At 39.1% G+C, this 18,792-nt stretch overlaps 1 protein-coding gene and 1 pseudogene across 2 annotated transcripts; both read right to left on the bottom strand.

Moving 5' to 3' along the window:
- Nucleotides 1-3,594: 3,594 nt before the first annotated feature.
- Nucleotides 3,595-4,239, bottom strand: LOC308337232 (coiled-coil domain-containing protein 169-like; the record flags this gene model as incomplete). Its single annotated transcript, XM_080795349.1, has 1 exon — nucleotides 3,595-4,239. One exon carries the CDS (start codon nucleotides 4,237-4,239, stop codon nucleotides 3,595-3,597), a length of 645 nt encoding a protein of 214 aa, XP_080651475.1.
- A 994-nt stretch (nucleotides 4,240-5,233) lies between these two features.
- Nucleotides 5,234-6,031, bottom strand: LOC308337195 (large ribosomal subunit protein eL8-like; annotated as a pseudogene). Its single transcript has one exon. The product of its transcript is annotated as a large ribosomal subunit protein eL8-like (transcript).
- Between the last annotated feature and the right edge of the window lie 12,761 nt (nucleotides 6,032-18,792).

Genomic DNA, 18,792 nt, shown 5'->3' with positions numbered 1-18,792 from the left:
CATCACCACCATTAATTTTAGAACATTTTCATCACCCCAAAAGAAACCCTGTACCACTTGCAGTCACTCCCCATCACCTACCCTCCAGGCTCTGGCCCCATCAGCCCCAGGCAACTACTAATCTACTTTCTGTCTCTATGGATTTGCCTGTTCTGGGCATTTCATGTAAATGGAATTATTTCATATGCAGTATTTTATGACTGCCTTCTTTCACTTATTTTCAAGATTCATCCATGTTGTAGCATATATCAGTACTTCATTTCTTTTTATTGCTGAATAATATTCCATTGTTTGGATACACTATGCTTTGTTTATCCATTTATTAGTTGATGGACATTTGGGTTGCTTCCACTTTTTGGCTGTTATGAATAATGTTGCTATAATCATTCATGTACAGATTTTTATGTGGACATAGGATTCATTTTTTAAAGATTTTATTTATTGGGGCGGGGGAAGCACAGAGGGAGAGTGAGAAAGAGAAGCAGACTCCTGGCTGAGCAGAGAGCCCAACATGGGGCTTGATCCCAGGACCCCAAGATCATGACCTGAGCCAAAGGTGGACACCCAACTGACTGATCTACCCAGGCTCCCCTGGACATAGGCTTTAAATTCTCTTGGGTATATACATAAGAGTGGAATTTCTGAGTCATATGATAACTCTATGTTTAACCTTATGAGGAACTGCCAAACTGTTTTCCAAAGTGGTTGCATCATTGTATATCCCCACCAGCAGTGTGTAAGGATTCCTATTTCTCCACATCCTAGCCAATACTTGTTATTATCTGTCTTTTTGATTGTGACAACATGTGTTTATAAATAGTATTTCTTGATATTTTGTAATACATTTAGACACTTAAAAATTTGAAATATACTAAATATTGTCTTACTGATTCTCTGCTTTATGAATTCTGAACTTTTTAAAAAAGATTTTATTTATTTATTTGAGAGAGAGTGAGAAAACATGAGAGGGGGGAGGGTCAGAAGGAGAAGCAGAGCAGAAACTGAGCTCCCTGTTGAGCATGGCTCAACCAGCTGAGCTACCCAGGCGCCCATGAATTCTGAACTTAAAAAATACTGATATTTATTAATACGTATTTCAGTATTAAACAAAGAAGGATTCCAAACTCTCGTTTTTGTTTTATTACAATAAATAATTGCACTTTCTTTTTAAAAATTTTTTATTTATTTATGACAGAGAGAGATAGCGAGAGAGGGAACACAAGCAGGGGGAATGAGAGAGGGAGAAGCAGGCTCCCTGCTGAGGGGGGAGTCCAATATAGGGCTTGATCACAGGACACTGGGACCACAATCCGAGCTGAAGGCAGACACTTAATGACTGAGCCACCCAGGTGCCCCAATAATTGCACTTTCTTATAAAATCTCACATGGCAAATTATCTTCAGAACTTAGAACTAGGGAAAGAGGGAAAACTTTTTCACTACTTGTGTATTCCATCTACAAAACTAATGAGAGCTATGTAGCTCATTCCTTCTTTGTGCTGGCTGTTAGAAAGCTTAAAGCTAGAGTTTTGCTTAGTCACAAATTCTTGCAAAACTATTTAACTTTTATTTTCATCTTCTATGTTGTGGATGTTGCTTTTATACCTCTAAATTTAGTGGCACCTTTCAGAGGGAAATAAGGTATAAAGAAGTAAATAAATAAATGTTCAGTAAGTACACTTGATCCACACAGCAATCCCAAGGTGGTAGGGTAAATATTCCCAGCTCTATACATAATGAAATGAGGCAAAGAAAAGTGATTTGCTTATAGTCAGAAGCTTAGAAGTGGCAAAACTGAGATCAGAATATGGATCTTTGAAAGTCTCTCATTTCAGTCCTTTACACTACCTCATCAACATTCCCTCATCGTGTTTAAGAGACACTTTCTGATATCTGGAAAGTATTCAAAAGAAGCACCGACAGAACTAACACTTAAATGTGATGGATCCCCATGGTAAGCTGTTCAATAGACCATCACAATGATTGAGATAATTTTAAATGTTCTTTAATTCAGTCCCTACAATGGCCTACCTCTGTAAGATAGGAAAAAAAACCACCTTTTTTATTCTTCAGTGATGATCTGTGATTCTATTTATTACTAATATTAAGATTATCAATTTATTGCTAATGCTAAGAAATATGGTATAAAACATAAAAATCTAGTACTTGTTTGATAATATGGGCCATGGTATCTGGTATCTGCAGTTAGCTTAATTAAGAATAGGAGACAATATTTCCAAACAACTCCAATCTAGAGTAATTTATAGGAAGTGACTTTATATTTCACTGCATTATATTTTACAGTCATATAAAAGAATTATTTGGCTATATGGAATTTATGCATTCTCCTTAAAGAAAGTGAATAACTATAGAGATAGTTATAGAAATGCATTTGGTATTCATTACTGGTATACTGAATAGAATTTAGGTTTTAGTGCCAGATACAATGTGAGAACGCCATTAGCTAAAAGCTATACTGACCATTGGGTGATTTCTGGGAATTTAAATTCACTTATGAAGTTGAGCAAATAAATTATATGTGTATTGCAGATCTATGTAACAATTACAAAAACAGTCTAAACACGAATAGGAGAATTTAATAAATTTTCTAGAAGAACTGTCTCCTATCCTCATTCTATCTCCACTTCTAGACTTGAGTATTGTGGACACTGGCCAAGTTTGGTCCAAAAAATGAGCTCATTACTATGAATTAATAAGCATCACAAACATGACAATTCACTATGTGCTAAGTAGCAGGACCCTGTAGTTGAATACATATTCATTTTCTAGAATGGTAAGAAGCATTAGAAGTTGCATAGTTTGCCTCAGTCATTTTATAGGTACAAGAAATAAAGATGAGGTGAAGGGGCTTTCCCCAAATCTCATAAGTTCGTGGCAGAGTGGGGACTATAACCAAGCTGATTCCCGATTGAAAGCTATTTCCTCAATACCATGATACTTCAAGCCAAAGTTTAAAATGCAGTTGGTTTGCAGCCCTGTTTAAGCTTTGGGCTTAAAAAAATGAACATGATACAGCCTAAAATGGCAAAAAGTTTTGGTGAATTCAGATTTTTAAAAAGAATTTTATTTACTTATTTTTTTAAGTGGTTTCATGCTGGGCTTTAACTCATGACCCTGAGATCAAGACGTGAGCTGAGATCAAGAGTCAGACGCCCAACTGACTGAGCCACCCAGGCGCCCCGAGCTCACATTTTTAGATTATGGCCGACTAGAAACCAAATACAATAGCAATGTTACCTATCAAAGCATATCATGGAGAGGTTATTAAAAAGAAAATATAATGATGATAACCTTCAGTTTCTCTAGGACTTTTTAAGAATCACAAACTGCTATTAGATATATAAGAGTCACTAAAATTATTTTCTAGAGTAATTTTTGAAAGTAAACTAGATTACTAAAAAATTACTTTCATGCAGATAAAGGAACAAACAGCTGGAAGAGGAGCTAAAGAAGTTTTAATAGCTCTTTTAAAAAATCTATTTCATTCCCTGAAAAATGCACTGAACTCTAAATTCACAAGTTGAATATTACATATGAATAAAGGGAAGAAATAGAAATCCATTCAGTTCTGGAATCATGGATTGAGTTTTGGAAGATGGTTTGGTTTTGTGATCTTTTTTGCTGGTCCTTTCTTGGCATTTACTATCTTCTGATTAGCTGGATTGTGCCTTCCTGCTTTCACATGATTCTCTTTAATTCTATGAAGTTGATCCATCTGTTGCCTTTTAGAAACTTGGTGTGAGCCAGAGATGTGAGACATTTCAGCTAGGTATGCGTGGCGTTCATCATTGGTTTTGTGGTAAGCTCTTGACTCTTGTTCCAGTCTAAGGGCACAGTTTTTCACTTGATTTTCAAGACTCCTTTTTTCTTTTTCTAGCTGCTTAAGTAATGTATTTAAGGATTCCACTGGCATTCTCTCGTAGACACGAATAGAAGCTAGTCTATCTGAAGGATTTCCACGGATTTTTTCCATTTTCTCTTTGAGAGTAACAATTTGCTTTTCTAGTTGAACGTTCAGTTCAAGTTGTGCTTCATAACGGGTTTTCCATTCACCACCTTCATTGTCAGTATTGAGTTTGGCTTCCAGTTCCACTATCTTGTGTCTTATTTCAACTATCGAGAGCTGTACCAAATCTTTCATATGAATTTCTTCCAATAACTCCAGTTTAAGGCGATCAGTGCTCATACCTTTGAAGTTGTCCCCTCTACCGTCCCCCATGGTGTCAGGTCAGAGACCTCCCACACCCTTCTCCTCAGCACAGCTTACAGCAGAAGGCCTGAAGGGACACCCAGAAGCTGGGGAGGAGAAAGTGTTGTCATGAACTGTTGCCACAGTGACCTGACTCCTAGAATTCTTGGTGGAGTTTTCTCCCCAAGCACTTTGAATATGTCATAATACCACCTTCTTTTCTCCATTGTTTCTGATGAGAAGTCAGCTGTTAATCTCATTGTGGTTCACATGTGATTTTCCTCTTGCTATTTTCAGGTTTTCTCTTTGGCTTTCCCTCTCTATAAATATCTGTGAATTTGTTATACTCAGAATTCATTAAACTTGGATGTAGATTGAGTGTAGAGAGTTAACTTGGATGCTGTGATTAATGTTTTTCATTAGATTCATGGTTTTCACTCTATTTCTTCATGTACTTATGCCCCCTTTTCCTCCTCTTCTCTTCTGGAATTCCCATTATGCATATGTGCTGTGTTTGATGGTGTCTCTCAGGTCTTTGAGGTTCTTTAGTTTTCTTCTTCTTCCTTTTTTTTTTTTTTACATGTTTCTTTAGGATAGTCTCTATTGATCTACCTTTTGGTTCACTGATTCTTCCTTCTATCAGCTCAAATCTGCTTTTGAGCCCCTTGAGTGAATTTTTCAATTCAGCTGTACCTTTTAATTCTAGAATTTTTATTCATTTCTTTTTTATAATTCATGTCTCTTTGTTAATGTTTCCTATGTGATGATAAGCCATTGTCATCACATATTCCTTTTATTCTTTAAATATGGTTTATTTTAGTTCATATTTTTAATAGCTTATTTGAAGTCCATATGTACTAAATCTATCATGGAGGCCCTCCTGCAGATAATTTGTATAAGCTGCTTTTTCCCCTGTATATGGGCTACACCTTATTTCTATGTATGTATGTATGTATATATGTATTTATCTATTTATAGAGAACTTTTTATTACTTCTATGTAAAGAAAATTCAACACCATCCACTCAGCCCAGTTTGGTGGCCAGTTCTTTAGCCTTTGCCTTTTCTAACTTGGCATTCAGAGACATCAACTTTGGAACCAAGACATTGCCTTCCCAATGACAATAGATCTCATTGTATCTGTCATTGTAATTGGTCCTGATGGCTTCCACCGGCTTAACCAGAGCTCCTTTGTCTTCTGAGTTAACCTGTGTGAAGGCAATAGTAGTGTAGGTCTTCCTGTTGACCAGATGCCCCAGTCTGGCCTTCCCCTTGATAATGCAGTAGGGAACCCCCGACTTACAAAATAGGGCAGGCAGGAAGACAACCAGCTCACTGGGATCCACATCATGTGTAATCACTACCAGCTGAGCCCTCTTGTTTTCTACCAAGGTGGTGACAATATTAACCCCAGCTCGAAGGTCAGGCAGCTTCTTAGTGGGGACATCCCCTTTGCCAGCAGCTGTCTTCTCACCCTGGGCCAACAATCTCTGCTGCTTCTGCTTTGTCTCTGGTCTGTATTTGTGGGCCAGCTTAAGTCGTTGAGTGGCTGTTTGAAGGTTCAAGGCCTGGGCGAACTTGTTAATCACTGGAGGCACTTTCAGATATTTCTAGAAAATAACCCTTTGCCATTCCAGCCACATGTAGTAGGGCCATTTGACAAAGTGGGTGAGATACCTTTGGGGCTGGATGTCCTGTCCAATGCCAAAATTCTTGGGCCTTTTCTCAAACAGGGGATCGACCACCTTCTTGGCCTCCTTCTTCTTCACAACAGCGGAGGCCGGGGCCACCTTCTTCTCCTTCACCTTCTTTCCTTTCAGCATCTTGGGTGTCTGGAGGAGAGATATTTTTATTTTTTTTTATATTGCACTATGTTCCTTTGTTTTTCCTTAGTGATATGCTTGGATTAATTATGTAGTGTCCATCTCCCCTGTGGTGTGTGACAACTGGAATCTTTGCTCAGTTTTTTGTTGTTGCTGCTGTTGTTAACATTCTTGTTCTTAATTTTTAAGCCTAGCCACCTAGGTTTCACCCTTGGGTCATCATAGCTTGTGATCAATTATTTGTCAGAGATTTTGCTCAAACACTTTGAGCCAACAAGGTTTCCACCCTTTCCCAAGGAATCTATACATGTGTTGGTACACTCATTCTAAGTTCAGGCAGTTTACAAGTCTTCCCTGATTTTTACTTTCTGCTTATATAAGGCCTAAGTTCGGCCATCTCTGATCTCCCTTGAGCATATATGCAGCCCTTTGTATGCACACAGCCTTCCAGATCCTCCAGAATATAGTCTGTTCTATCTAATATTCATATAGCTGTCCTGACATATTTTGAAAAGGTGTTTATGTATTTATGACAGAGAGAGTACATGCATGAGCAGGGGTTGGGGGAGAGGGAGAGGGAGAAGCAGGCTCCACGCTGAGCGGGATACTGACATGGGACTTAAACCCAGGACCCTGATATCATGACCTGAGCCAAAGGCAGACAATTGACTGAGCCACCCAGGTGCCCCCATTTTTAACCATTTTGTACTCTTACATTTAAAGTGTATCTCTTCTGGGGTGCCTGAGTGGCTCAGCCAGTTAAGTGGCTGGCTTTGGCTCAGGTGGTGATCCCAGGGTCCTGGGATCAGGCTCCGTGCTGGGCTCCCTGCTCGATGGAGAGCCTGCTTCTCCCTCTGCCTACTGCTCCCCCTGCTTTTGCTCTCTCGCTCTCACTCTATCTCAAATAAACAAATAAAATCTTTAAAAAATAAATAAAATGTATCTCTTACAAGCAGCATATGGTTGATTTTTTTCATACAGTTGGATTGTGTCTTTCTTTCTTTTTTTTTTTTTTTTAAGTAAGCTTTATGCCAAACGTGGGGCCTGGACTCACAACCCAGAGATCAAGAGTTGCATGCTTGGGGCGCCTGGGTGGCTCAGTGGGTTAAAGCCTCTGCCTTCGGCTCAGGTCATGATCCCAGGGTCCTAGGATCAAGCCCCACATCGGGCTCTCCGCTCAGCAGGGAGCCTGCTTCTCCTCTCCCTCTGCCTGCCTCTCTTCCTACTTGTGATCTGTCAAATAAATAAATAAAATCTTTAAAGAGTTGCATGCTCTACTGACTGAGCCAGCCAAGCACCCCTGGACCATTTCTTTAATTGGAACATTAGTCTAATAATATTTAATGTTAATTATTGACATATTTAGATTTCTATCTGGCATCCTTCTCTTTGTTACCTATTTATTATACCTGTTCTTTTCTTTTTTTCTTGTCTTATGTACTTTTGTATTTATGAAGTTTGTTTTAGATAAACTTTTTGTTTTGGAATACTTAAAGGTTTACAAAAAAGTTGCAAAGATAGTACAGAAAGTTCCTGTAAACCCCTCACCAAGGTTCAATTTCCCCTAATTTCGATTTTTCCAAATGTTCTCATTTGTTGTAATTAGGAAATGAACATTTCTACATCTTTATTAACTAACCTTCAGATATTATTTGAATTGTAATAGTCCAAATAGTCTGCTTCAGGATCCTGTCTATAATACCACTTTGCATTTAGTTGTTCTATGCCTTTAGTCTCCCCTGATATGTGACAGTTTCTTAGTCTTTGAATTTCATGACTATAACAGTTTTGAGCAGAATTTGTCAGGCATTTGGTAGAATGTCCTTCAATTTGGGTTTGTCTCATGATTAGATTAGGTTATTGGGTTTTGAGAGAGTGCACCACAAAGATGAAGTGCATTTCTCATCACATCGTATCAGAGGGTGCCTGCTAACAAAATGACTTATCACTGGTCATATTAACCGTGATTAAGATGGTATCTGCCAGGTTACTTCACTGTAAAGTTATTATGTTTTCCCCTTCCCATACTGCATTCTTTAGAAGTGAGCCATTAAGTGTGTCGTGTTTTTTATTATTCTATTTTCCATCTTTAGTTTACTGGTAATACGTTCTTTTATTATTCTTTTAGTTGTGAACTGAAAAATTACAGCATGTATTTTGACTGGAACCTACCTGCAATTACTACTTTTACCACTGCTTAATGTAAGGACCTTTCAATTCTCTAACTCATTTTATTCCCTTACAAATTGAGCTGCTATTGTGTGCTATTATTGTCATGAATTTTAATTCATCATGTTTTTTAAAACATCATAAGACATTGAAAGTATTTTGAAACAGGGGCGCCTGGGTGGCTCAGTCATTAAGTGTCTGCCTTTGGCTCGGGTCATGACCCCAGGATCCTGGGATCAAGCCCCACAACCGGCTCCCTGCTCAGCGGGAAGCCTGCTTCTCCCTCTCCCACTTTCCCTGCTTGTGTTCCCTCTCTCACTGTATCTCTCTCTGTCAAATGAATAAACAAAATCTTCAAAAAATATTTTGAAACATTTTGAAAACAATATTTTGAAACAATTTGAAACAATTTCAAACCTATGGAAAAGTTTTAGTATAGTACAAATAAATTTTTGCCTAAAACTTTTTTTTAAAGAAAAGGTTTTATTTATTTATTTGTCAGAGAAAGAACACAAGCAGGGGGAGAGGCAAGCAGAGGGGGAAGCAGGCTCCTTGCTGAGCAAGGAGCCCGATGCAGGACTCAATCCCAGGACCTTGGGATCATGACCTGAGCCAAAGGCAGCCACTTAACCAACTGAGCCACCAGGCATCCCAGTTGCCTGAACCTTTTATGAGTAAGTAACTGATATGATGCTCAATTGTTTCAAAATAGTTCCATGTTTATTTCTTAAAAAACAAAGGTCATTCTCTTAAAAACTGCAAGATAACCATCAAGTCAGAAAATTAACATTGATATATCACTATTATCCAATACTCAGATACCCATTCAAGTTTTGCCAACTTGCCAATAATGTCCTTTATAGCCAAAGAATCTAATTCAGAATGAAGCATTGCATTTGGTTGTCATGTCTGTTTAGTCTGTAATCTACAATAGTTACTCTTTCCTTGACTTCTATTACCTTGACACTTAAAGATTACAGCCCAGTTATTTTGTAAAATGTCCCACAACTTGTGTTTATCTAATGTTTCCTCATGATTATATTTGTTTATAAGTTTTTGGCAGGAATACCACAGAAGTGATGCTTTGTTCTTTCATTGCATTAAGTTGGTGTCTTCCATGCTTCTCCACTGTAGGGTGATTCTTCTTAACTTTGCAAATAGTAAGTATTTTGTGTACAGGTACTTTGAAACTGTCTATCTATATATCTGTATATGTATATCTATCCCTAGTTCCTCATCAAACTTTTCATTCATTCATTCATTCATATTAGTATGGACTCATGACTTCCTACTTTATTCAGTGGGTTTTAAGCCATTACTATCATTATTTACTATGATGCTCAAATTTAGCCAATGGGAGCCCTTTTAGGTTGGCTTCTGTGTCCTTTTGATATTTCCCCCATTATTCTTTGAGCACTTCTTTACTTTTAGGGACAAAAAGAAGGTTAAACCTCCTCTTATACGTTCTGTGCCTGGGTCGTGGGATTAACCTTTTCTGCAAGGATCCTTGGTTCCTTTTAATGGAGAATGGTATTTAGAAACCAAGATCTGAGCCCTGGGTATGCTCACTGTCATTAGGGTTGTTATGGACTGAATGTTTGTATCCCCACAAAATTCATATGTTGAAGCCCTAATTGCCAATGTGATGGTATTTGGAGATGAGGCCCTTAGAATATAATTGGGTTTAGACAAGGTCATGAAGATGGAAGATCAGTGCCCTTTCAAGAAAAGGGAGAGACCAGAGCTCTCTCCGGCATATGAGGGTACCATGAGAGGGTGCTACATCTGTCCAGTCATCTCTCACCAAAATGACTAGGAGGAGGAATCCCCAACAGAAGAAAAATACAGAGGATGGGCCTTCTGCAACAGAGCTAACGGCTATCAACATAGACAATATGTCAGAAAGAGAATTCAGGCTAACAATTATCCAGGCAATAGCTAGGTTGGAGGGTGGTTATCTTCAAAACAGGAAGAGGCTTCTCACCAGAATGTGACCACGCTGGCGCTCTGACCACAGATTCCCAGGCTTCAGAACTGTGAGAAATAAATTTCTGTTGTTTAAGCCCTCTGGTCTACGCCATTTTGTTATAGTAATCAGAGCTGACTAAGACAAGTGCGCCCCTGCTCCCAGGCCCTCTCTGTAGATTAAAAGGGGGAAACATGGCTCCCAATTTTTCTTAATATAATTCTTCTATAGGCAGTTAGTCTTCTATAGCTATAATTCTCCATTATGTCATTTAATTTCATGAATATACTAGTTACAATTATTTTAAAGTCTATGTCTGAGAACTGCTAATATCTAGATCTTCTGTGGCTCTGTACCTATTGTCTATTTTTCTCCTTCTTTCCTTTTTTTTTTTCAGTAGAATCCATGGAGCCCAGTGTGGGGCTTGAACTCCCAACACTGAGATCAAGAACCTAAGCTGAGATCAAGAGTCAGACACTTAACTGACTGAGCCACCCAGGTGGCCTGTCCCTATTTTCTCTTGATTTTTAGTCAGTTTTTATCTTTCTGTATGCTTTATGATTATTGATTGAATGAACCATATATTGAACCATATAAAAAGTTGAAGAGATAATTTGAGGTTCTGGCTGATGCTATTTTCCTCCAGAGGGGATTTGTTTTTCACTCTGGCAAGCACTCAGGGTAGGGATAAATCACCTTCATCTGATTAGAGATTGGGACTAGGCTTCTGTTTTTATGAGGGCTGATCTTTTCCCCATTCTCTCTTACTCTTGGGTTGCAGCCTTTTGGGGAATTCAGCTGAAAGTCTGTGGTATTTACCAGGGCTTCTCCTTCATGAGCACTCAACTCCATTTTCCCTTTCTCAGTTTCATTAGACTTCTGAAAGCTTTTCTCAGCTTCTCAGACTCTTAGGCACAATTTTCTGCATTGTGGGTTTTTTTTTTTTTTTTTTTTGCTAAGGTTCTTAGCTTCTCATTCCACAGATTTCAAATGGCCAAATGGCTTAAAGCAAAAATGCAGCCAGATGTCTGACTCACATCTCTCCTCTCTCCCCCTCCCTCTCTCTCCTCCAGAATCTTGGTCTGTCTCAATTTCTTGCTGCCTTGATGGTCCTTCAATGTAACTAAAGATGTTTTTATGTGTTCAGCTTTTACACTTGCTCTCAATGGGATGGTTCGTCTGAAACAAGTTAGTCTATCATTGACAAAATCAGATATTGATTTAAACTCATAAACCATCACTCTGGCTTTTGTGTGAAGAGTTAAGATGGGCTGAGAAAGGAAATAGGGAGACAAAGTAGGAGGTTTGATAAGATGATGGCATGGGTAAATGTGAAAACAGAGATGTACAGAAACAGACATAAATTGGGAGGTAGTGGTGAGACGAGGGAAAGGGAAATGTAGAACAGTGATGTCTTCATCTTACAAAGTGGGCAGTTAGGAGAAGCTACCTATAGTTTATCAAACAGGAAATGTAAGTTTATGCATATTATTTAAAGTGAAAAATAGGGGTTCCTGGGTGGCTCTGTTAGTTGAGCAGCCAACTCTTGATTTCAGCTCAGGTTATGATTTCAGGGTCATGGGATGGAACCTTGCATCGGGCTCCATGCTCAGCACAGTCTGCATTAGATTTTCTCTCCCTCTCCTTCTGCCCCTCCACCTGCTCCCTCTCCCCCCACCATATGAAAAACATAAATAAAATCTTCTTAAAAAGGCAAAAAAGACAGCCATTTGAGGAAATAAAAATAATGTTAAAACTATATTGGAGGGGATGGATGGGAGGTGTGAATAGTGGGAGTGAGCTTAATCCTTATCTCTCATAGCATTATTTAGTAGATGATATCAAGAAATATAGAGGAGGGGAGAAATTTGAAGAGCTTTTAGGAGGTAAAATTTATAAGGCTTGGTGATTGATTCAATTTAATGAATAAGGGGGAGGGAGGACGCAAAGCCGATTTGCAGATTTTCTAGCTTGAGTGATTGGGTGAATGTGGTATTACAACTGAGGAAGGAATATAGAGGAACATCTGGTTCAAGAGAGATGATACATTCAGTTTTAGTTGTATGCCAGACATTGTGGTCAAGATGTATAGTAAGTACCCACACATGGGCAAATGTTCTTACCACAATAAAATTAAAAATGAGAAACTAACAAGAAAACCACCACAACAAAAGAATCTGGTCACTTCGAAATTTAAAATGACTAGCCTAAAAACTCTTGAGTTAAAGTGGAAATGACGCAAATAAACCGTTTATGAATAAATGATAATTATAGCATAAAGAGGAAAGAACATGTACCGATGTTGTTATGGATTAATGTCTTTCTTAGTAGACCTGTGCTATAGATTGAATGTTTTGTCCCCCACAGATTCATAGGTTGAAACTTAACCCCCAAGGTGATGATATTAGTAGGTGGGGCCTTTTAGGAGGTTCTTAGGTCATGAAGACTCTCATGAATAAGATTAGTGCTCTAATAAGAGACCCCAGAGAGCTCCTTTGCCCCTTCCATCATGTGAGGACACACTGAAAAGACATCAACTATCTAGGAAGCAGTTTCTCACCAGACATTAAATATGCTGTGGCTGTGAGTTTGAACTTCCCAGCCTTCAGAACTGTGAAAAATAAATGTTTTTTGTTTATAAGCCCCCCCCCCCGTTATGGTATTTTGTTATAGTAGCGTGAACAGACTAAGACAATTTCATTGACAGCTGTAGTCAGGATTCTGATACATAGAGTAGACAGTTAAGATGAGCCTTAGCCATTTTGTGGTGCTAAGTGGGGCTTGTATTTGTGTGGCAGTGCCATATATTTCATTTTGTCTTGCATTCATTTGTAACTCTGAGTGGGAACTCTCTTCCCCAATAGCACAGTATAAATTAGCTTCATATTCTAATAGAATTTAGAAATGTTGATATGCTCAAACTATAGTATTCCAATGTTTCCATAGTAACTAATGCACACCAAGGGAAAAAGATTGAGAATAAACGAGAATAGCATTTTAACAAAATAAGTGAGGGGCAAAGAGGCTTTAGACATGTGATTACCTCTTGTTTAGGAATATGAAGATATTCATCTCTTTAATAATGGGGTTATAAAAGTTGTTACAATGAAACTTGTCAGTAGCCATTTGCATTCCATTTTTCTCCATAATCATCACCATCAAAAGTATTTAAATGCTCCTTTGCCCAGCAATACTGTATAGTGTGAGTTAAAGGGACATAGTTGCCATTGTCTTGTGAATTTGAAATCAGGATAGGACAGGTTAGGCCAATGTTCATATTCCAGCCTGCCTGGCAGAGCTTTGCCTTAGTGGATATTAGGTGGAGTGGGGATTCAAAGCATCCTGTTCAATTCTGTGGAATTTGTTTGCTTTGGTGCAAGACTTTACTAAAAACTTAATATTCTCCTGGTTAGAGACTACCTATATGGAGTTCTCCTGTTCCTCCTTTCCTATCCCACCAGCTGATTTTTTCCATTCCTCCCTGACACCTTTCTTCCTCTTCCCCCAAATCCATTCTATACACCAATCCCACTAATTTCAAAGCAATCAGTTTGCTTTGCCCCTTGGCCAGTTCTAAATGTTTGTATATATGTGGGTAGATACATCTCCTACATATATGTTTAATAACCTATAAAATATAAAACAGTCCATTACTGTGAATTCAGTTGTTATGGACTGAATTCCCCCCACTCCATTCATATGTTGAAGCCTTAACCCACAATGTGACTGTATTGGAGACAGAACTTATAAGGAGATAATACAGGTTAAGTGAGGTCATAAGGGTAGAAGAGAGCCCTCACCAGGAACTGAACTGGCTGGCACCTTGATCTGGGAATTCTAGCCTCCAGAACTGTGAGGAAATAAATTTGTGTTTAAGCTACTCAGTCTATGTATTTTGTTATGGCAGTCTTAGCAGACAAATATATCAACGTTACACGCACAACCAATAAAGCTGTTATCAGATAGAAACAGACTTTGCAAGGGTGAAGAGATGACTTTTTTATTTTAGAATAACAGAGATTAAATTTCCACAGATAAATATAATAACCAATGGGATGTCTATTCAACCCAGAACAGAAGCACACAGAGAAGAATACTGAGAATCTCCAGGTCGTTAGATTGCCTGGTTTAGCCGATTCAGCTTTGCCTGCCTGATTCCTTCCTCATTTGGAAGAGTCATTAAGAAGTACATTTGTAAAACATACTCATGTCACCTTCTGAAAATTAGTCTCCAGCTCACCTGCTGTGCAAATTAATTTAGAACAGAAGCAAAATGTGCTGAGAGGTGTCAGTAGGGTGAGGTTCATCAATGGGAACTAAAGTCAATTTCCTGGAGTGGCCAGGGGGAGATATACCAGATTGATAACACTTTACCTTGGATGGCCAGAGGTCTGGTAGACATCCTCGAATTCAGAAGGGCCTTACAGGTCAGATAAAAAAGGAGTATATCTTCATAGGAGAGACTCAGTCTGAACAAGGGACATTTCCACGTTTTTGTTTTGTTTTAAACTTACGACATTTGATATTACAGTCACTGGGGAAATGAGAAAAATTTGAGGAAATGCAGTTCTCAATAAAGCCTTTTTCATCCCGAGGGATTTGGTATTCATCATTATCACATCCAAACCAAAATAAGGCAGAGAACTATTTATTGCCAGATAAAATGGTCTTCTCTTGTCATCTAGAACATAGAGTGCTTAAAGCTCCTGGTCAATCAATTATATATTATATTAAAATGTAAATAAAATTTTGTCACTGCATTTTTTTCAGCCCTCCAGATATTTTTAAAAGTGTTGCTTTAGGGAGGCATAGGAACACTATAGTTTAGGTCAATTTTCTTCTGCCCATTTCCATGTAATTTAAAGACAGTCATATCAATAAGGAACATATCATTGCAGACAATTTCTTTTTAGTCTTTTTCTCGGTGTGGGATTCAGTGTCTAACAGATTGCCAGGATATATATTTAATACCTCAGTTTCAAATATAAAAAAAACAAGACATTTTCACATCCATTTGTAGCTGGGTAGAAGTTTGGCTTGAGATACAAATACTGTAGTTTTGTACAGTATGTGGACATAAAAATTAATTAATACAAATACTATAGTTTCATATAGCATGCTGACATAAAAATTAATATTTTTGTACAACTAATATATGCACATGGAGCAAAATTCCAAAGTTATAAAAATGTGTACACTGAAAATTAGATCTCTCTCCTACCTTTATCTCTCCAGTTCTCATCTCTGAGGGCAATCAGTGTTACTAGTCTCTTGTGTTTCCTTCTGTAGATATTCCAAAGTGCATTGATTCTGGAATAGGATCTTTCCCCTTCCCTAGCAGGTTCTCAGTACCTGGAAGCATGAAAATATTGCTCATTGAGGTCAAAACTAATGTTCTGAGCAATAGTATGAAACAGTGACTGCCCTCGATTCTTCTTACACCCCTCCTAGGAAACCATATTCCCAAAGAAGATCACCAGACATTTGTCTACACCACCTCTTAACTGGATATAACACTACCACAGACATATTTATCATGAGTATACAGCAGTCAAAACACCTAGTAGAGCCATACACTAGATATTTACTTAGTGGTGTATGTGAAAAAGTAGGTGCTTTTGGTAGGTTGTTGAGCAAGGAAGGGGTTCTGTTTTTATGCAAGATGGAACCAATGAGAAATTATTCCCTCTTTTCCAGGGAATGGAAATTTCATGAGAGAGGTAAAAGAAGAAAGAAATCTTGGCTGGAAGGTACAGAAAAGGCATTCCAGCATGAGTTGTGGTCTGGGAGAAATCTTGGAATTGGGGTTTGGTATAAAAGAATGAAGGGAGTGTTGAGTGTTAATTTGTGGAGAGCAGAAGGGATGAATTAGACTGGTAGGAAGAGACAGTGAGGTGAGAGTGAGGTAATGTGGGATGAATGGCCATTTGCATTTGTGTATATTGAAGGTTTGTGTAAGAATCTATGGACAGAAGTCATGTTGCTAGCACTGCCATCAGAACTATCATTCAGTCCAGAATTTTTCTCTGACAAAGGCACCAAAGAGTGGATTGTAGCATAACATGGTAGTCTTCCTACATTAAGTTCTTCTTGGAGGTTAATTCTATTAACTAAACAGCCATAACTTTCCTTAATAACTTGTTATGGCACTACCATCCACACAATTGTGTAAAAGGATTTCTCAGTCTCACCACTATTGACATTTTGTGAGGTGTTGTGCTGTGCTCTGTAAGATATTTAGTGGTATTCCTGGCCTTGACCCACCTGGTGCCTGTAGCACTCTCTCCAAATTTGAGGGAAAAAAATATCTAGACATTGGCAAATAACCCTTGGAGGACAAAATTGTCCTGGATGGAGAACAAGTAATATAAAGCCTCATGAACCTATATTCTTTTGTTCTGTAACACCCCTTTTTAAAAATTAACATTTAAGAGTATTTACTGAAATAATATGTTCATGTAGATAAAAAATAAATAGTACCAAAGGACTTATAATAAAAAGCATCTGTCTCCTGCCCCATTCCTCCTCACCTGTATTTCCATCCCTGAGGTCTACCACTTTTAAACTGTTTCTGGTTTGAGTTTTTCTCATGTTCCTGCCATATCCATCTACCTGTTTATCCATTCATTCAGAGCACATATTCATTGAACACTCTGTCTGCTAGGGCTGCCGTAACAAAATAGCACGGCCTGGGAGGCTTAACGAGCATAAATTTATTCTTTCGTAGTTCTGGAAGCTGGAGGTCCAGGATGAAGATTCTGGCATGCTTGTTTTCCTCTGAAGGACATCTGGGAAGGATCTGTTCCCAGGCCTTTCTCCTGGCCTTGCAGATGGTCACCCTCTTGCTGCCTCTTTATGTGATTGTCCCTTTGTGTATTTGTACCCCTGGTGGCTCTTCCTCTTGTTATAAGGGTACCAGTCATACTGGATTAGAGCCCCATCTCAATGGCCTCATTTCCATTCAATCACCTATTTATTTATTTATTTTTAAATTTTTTAAATTGTTTTTTAAAGATTTTATTTATTAGAGAGAGAGAGAGAGAGCGAGCACAGGCAGACAGAGTGGCAGGCAGAGGCAGAGGGCGAAGCAGGCTCCCCGCCGAGCAAGGGGCCCAATGTGGGACTCGATCCCAGGACGCTGGGATCACAACCTGAGCCGAAGGCAGCCGCCCAACCAACTGAGCCACCCAGGCGTCCCTATTTATTTATTTTTAAGATTTTATTTATTTATTTGACAGAGAGAGACAGCGAGAGCAGGAACACAAGCAGGGAGAGTGGGTGAGGGAGAAGCAATCTTCCTGCTGAGCAGGGAGCTTGATGTGGGGCTTGGTCCCAGGACCCCAGGATCACAACCTGACCTGAAGGCAGGCACTCAAGGACTGAGCTACCCAGGAGCCCTCAATCACCTCTTTATAGAACTTACCCTCAGGGGCACCTGTGTGGCTCAGTGGGTTAAGCGTCTGCCTTTGTCTCAGTGTGGTGATCCAGGGTCCTGGGACTCTCTGCTCGGCAGGGAGCCTGCTTCCCCCTCTCCCCTATTTGTGCACTCTCTCTCTCTAATAAATGAATAAAATCTTTAAAAAAATAACTTATCACCAAATACAATTACATTCTGAGATACTGGGCATTGGGACTTTAATAGATGAATTGGGGGGGGACACAATTTAGCTCTTTTTAAAAAAATTGTTTATTTGCAAGAGAGAGTGTATGAGTGGGAGGAGGGGCAGAGGGAGAGGGAGAAGCAGACTCCCCAGTGAATAGGCAACTTGGATGTGGGGCTCGAGCCCAGGATTCTGGGATCATGATCTGAGCTGAAGACAGACGCTTAACCAACAGAGCCACCAGGAACTCCTGCAATTGAATCCTTAATAAGCACCTGCTGTGTGCCAATCACTGTTCTCAGCACTGGGGATAAAGTGGTGAACAAAAAATGAAAGTCCCTGCTCTTCTTAAGTTTACATTCTAGCAGTAGAGAGCAATAATACACTATAAATACATAGTTAAAATATGTAGTATGTTAAAAGACACTAAGTGCTATGGGAGAAAAGTAAAGCAAAGAAAGGATATAGGGAGATTTGAGGGGCTGCTGGAATTTCAAATAGTGTGGCTGGGGAGAAACTCTCTGAGAAGGGGACATTTAAGTAAGGACCTGAAGGAGGGGATAGAGTAAGGCATTTATATATCTGGATCATTCTAGGTGGATAATACAGCCAGTGCAAAGATCCTGTGTAGAACATGTCCAGTTTGTTGAAGTAACAGCAAGGAGGCCACTGGGGCTGGTGCAGAATGAACTAGGGGGAGTAGCAGGAGATGCAGGGGGGTGGGAGATGGTGACGCAGATGATTGTGTAAGGTCTAATAAGCCCTTGTAATGACTTTGGCTTTTGCTCTGAGTGAGATGGCATGTTAGAAATGGCTCATTCTTCCTTTTTGTGTGTCTCCTTTCCTCTCACACTACTGTCACATTTCAACACTTCTGACACCAGATGTGTGGGTTTTTTCCCCCTACAACAAGGAATTCTCTGTGATACCAGCTAGGTGTCCTATAATTTAATTCCATTCTGACACTGTCTACCTGGAGATAACATCAGATTCCACAGGTTAAGTGCCCAGTCCCACCAGACTGT

Source organism: Martes martes, assembly GCF_963455335.1.
Source record: "Martes martes genome assembly, chromosome: X".
Taxonomy (NCBI): domain Eukaryota; kingdom Metazoa; phylum Chordata; class Mammalia; order Carnivora; family Mustelidae; genus Martes; species Martes martes.
This window is presented reverse-complemented; position numbering and strand designations above follow the sequence as displayed.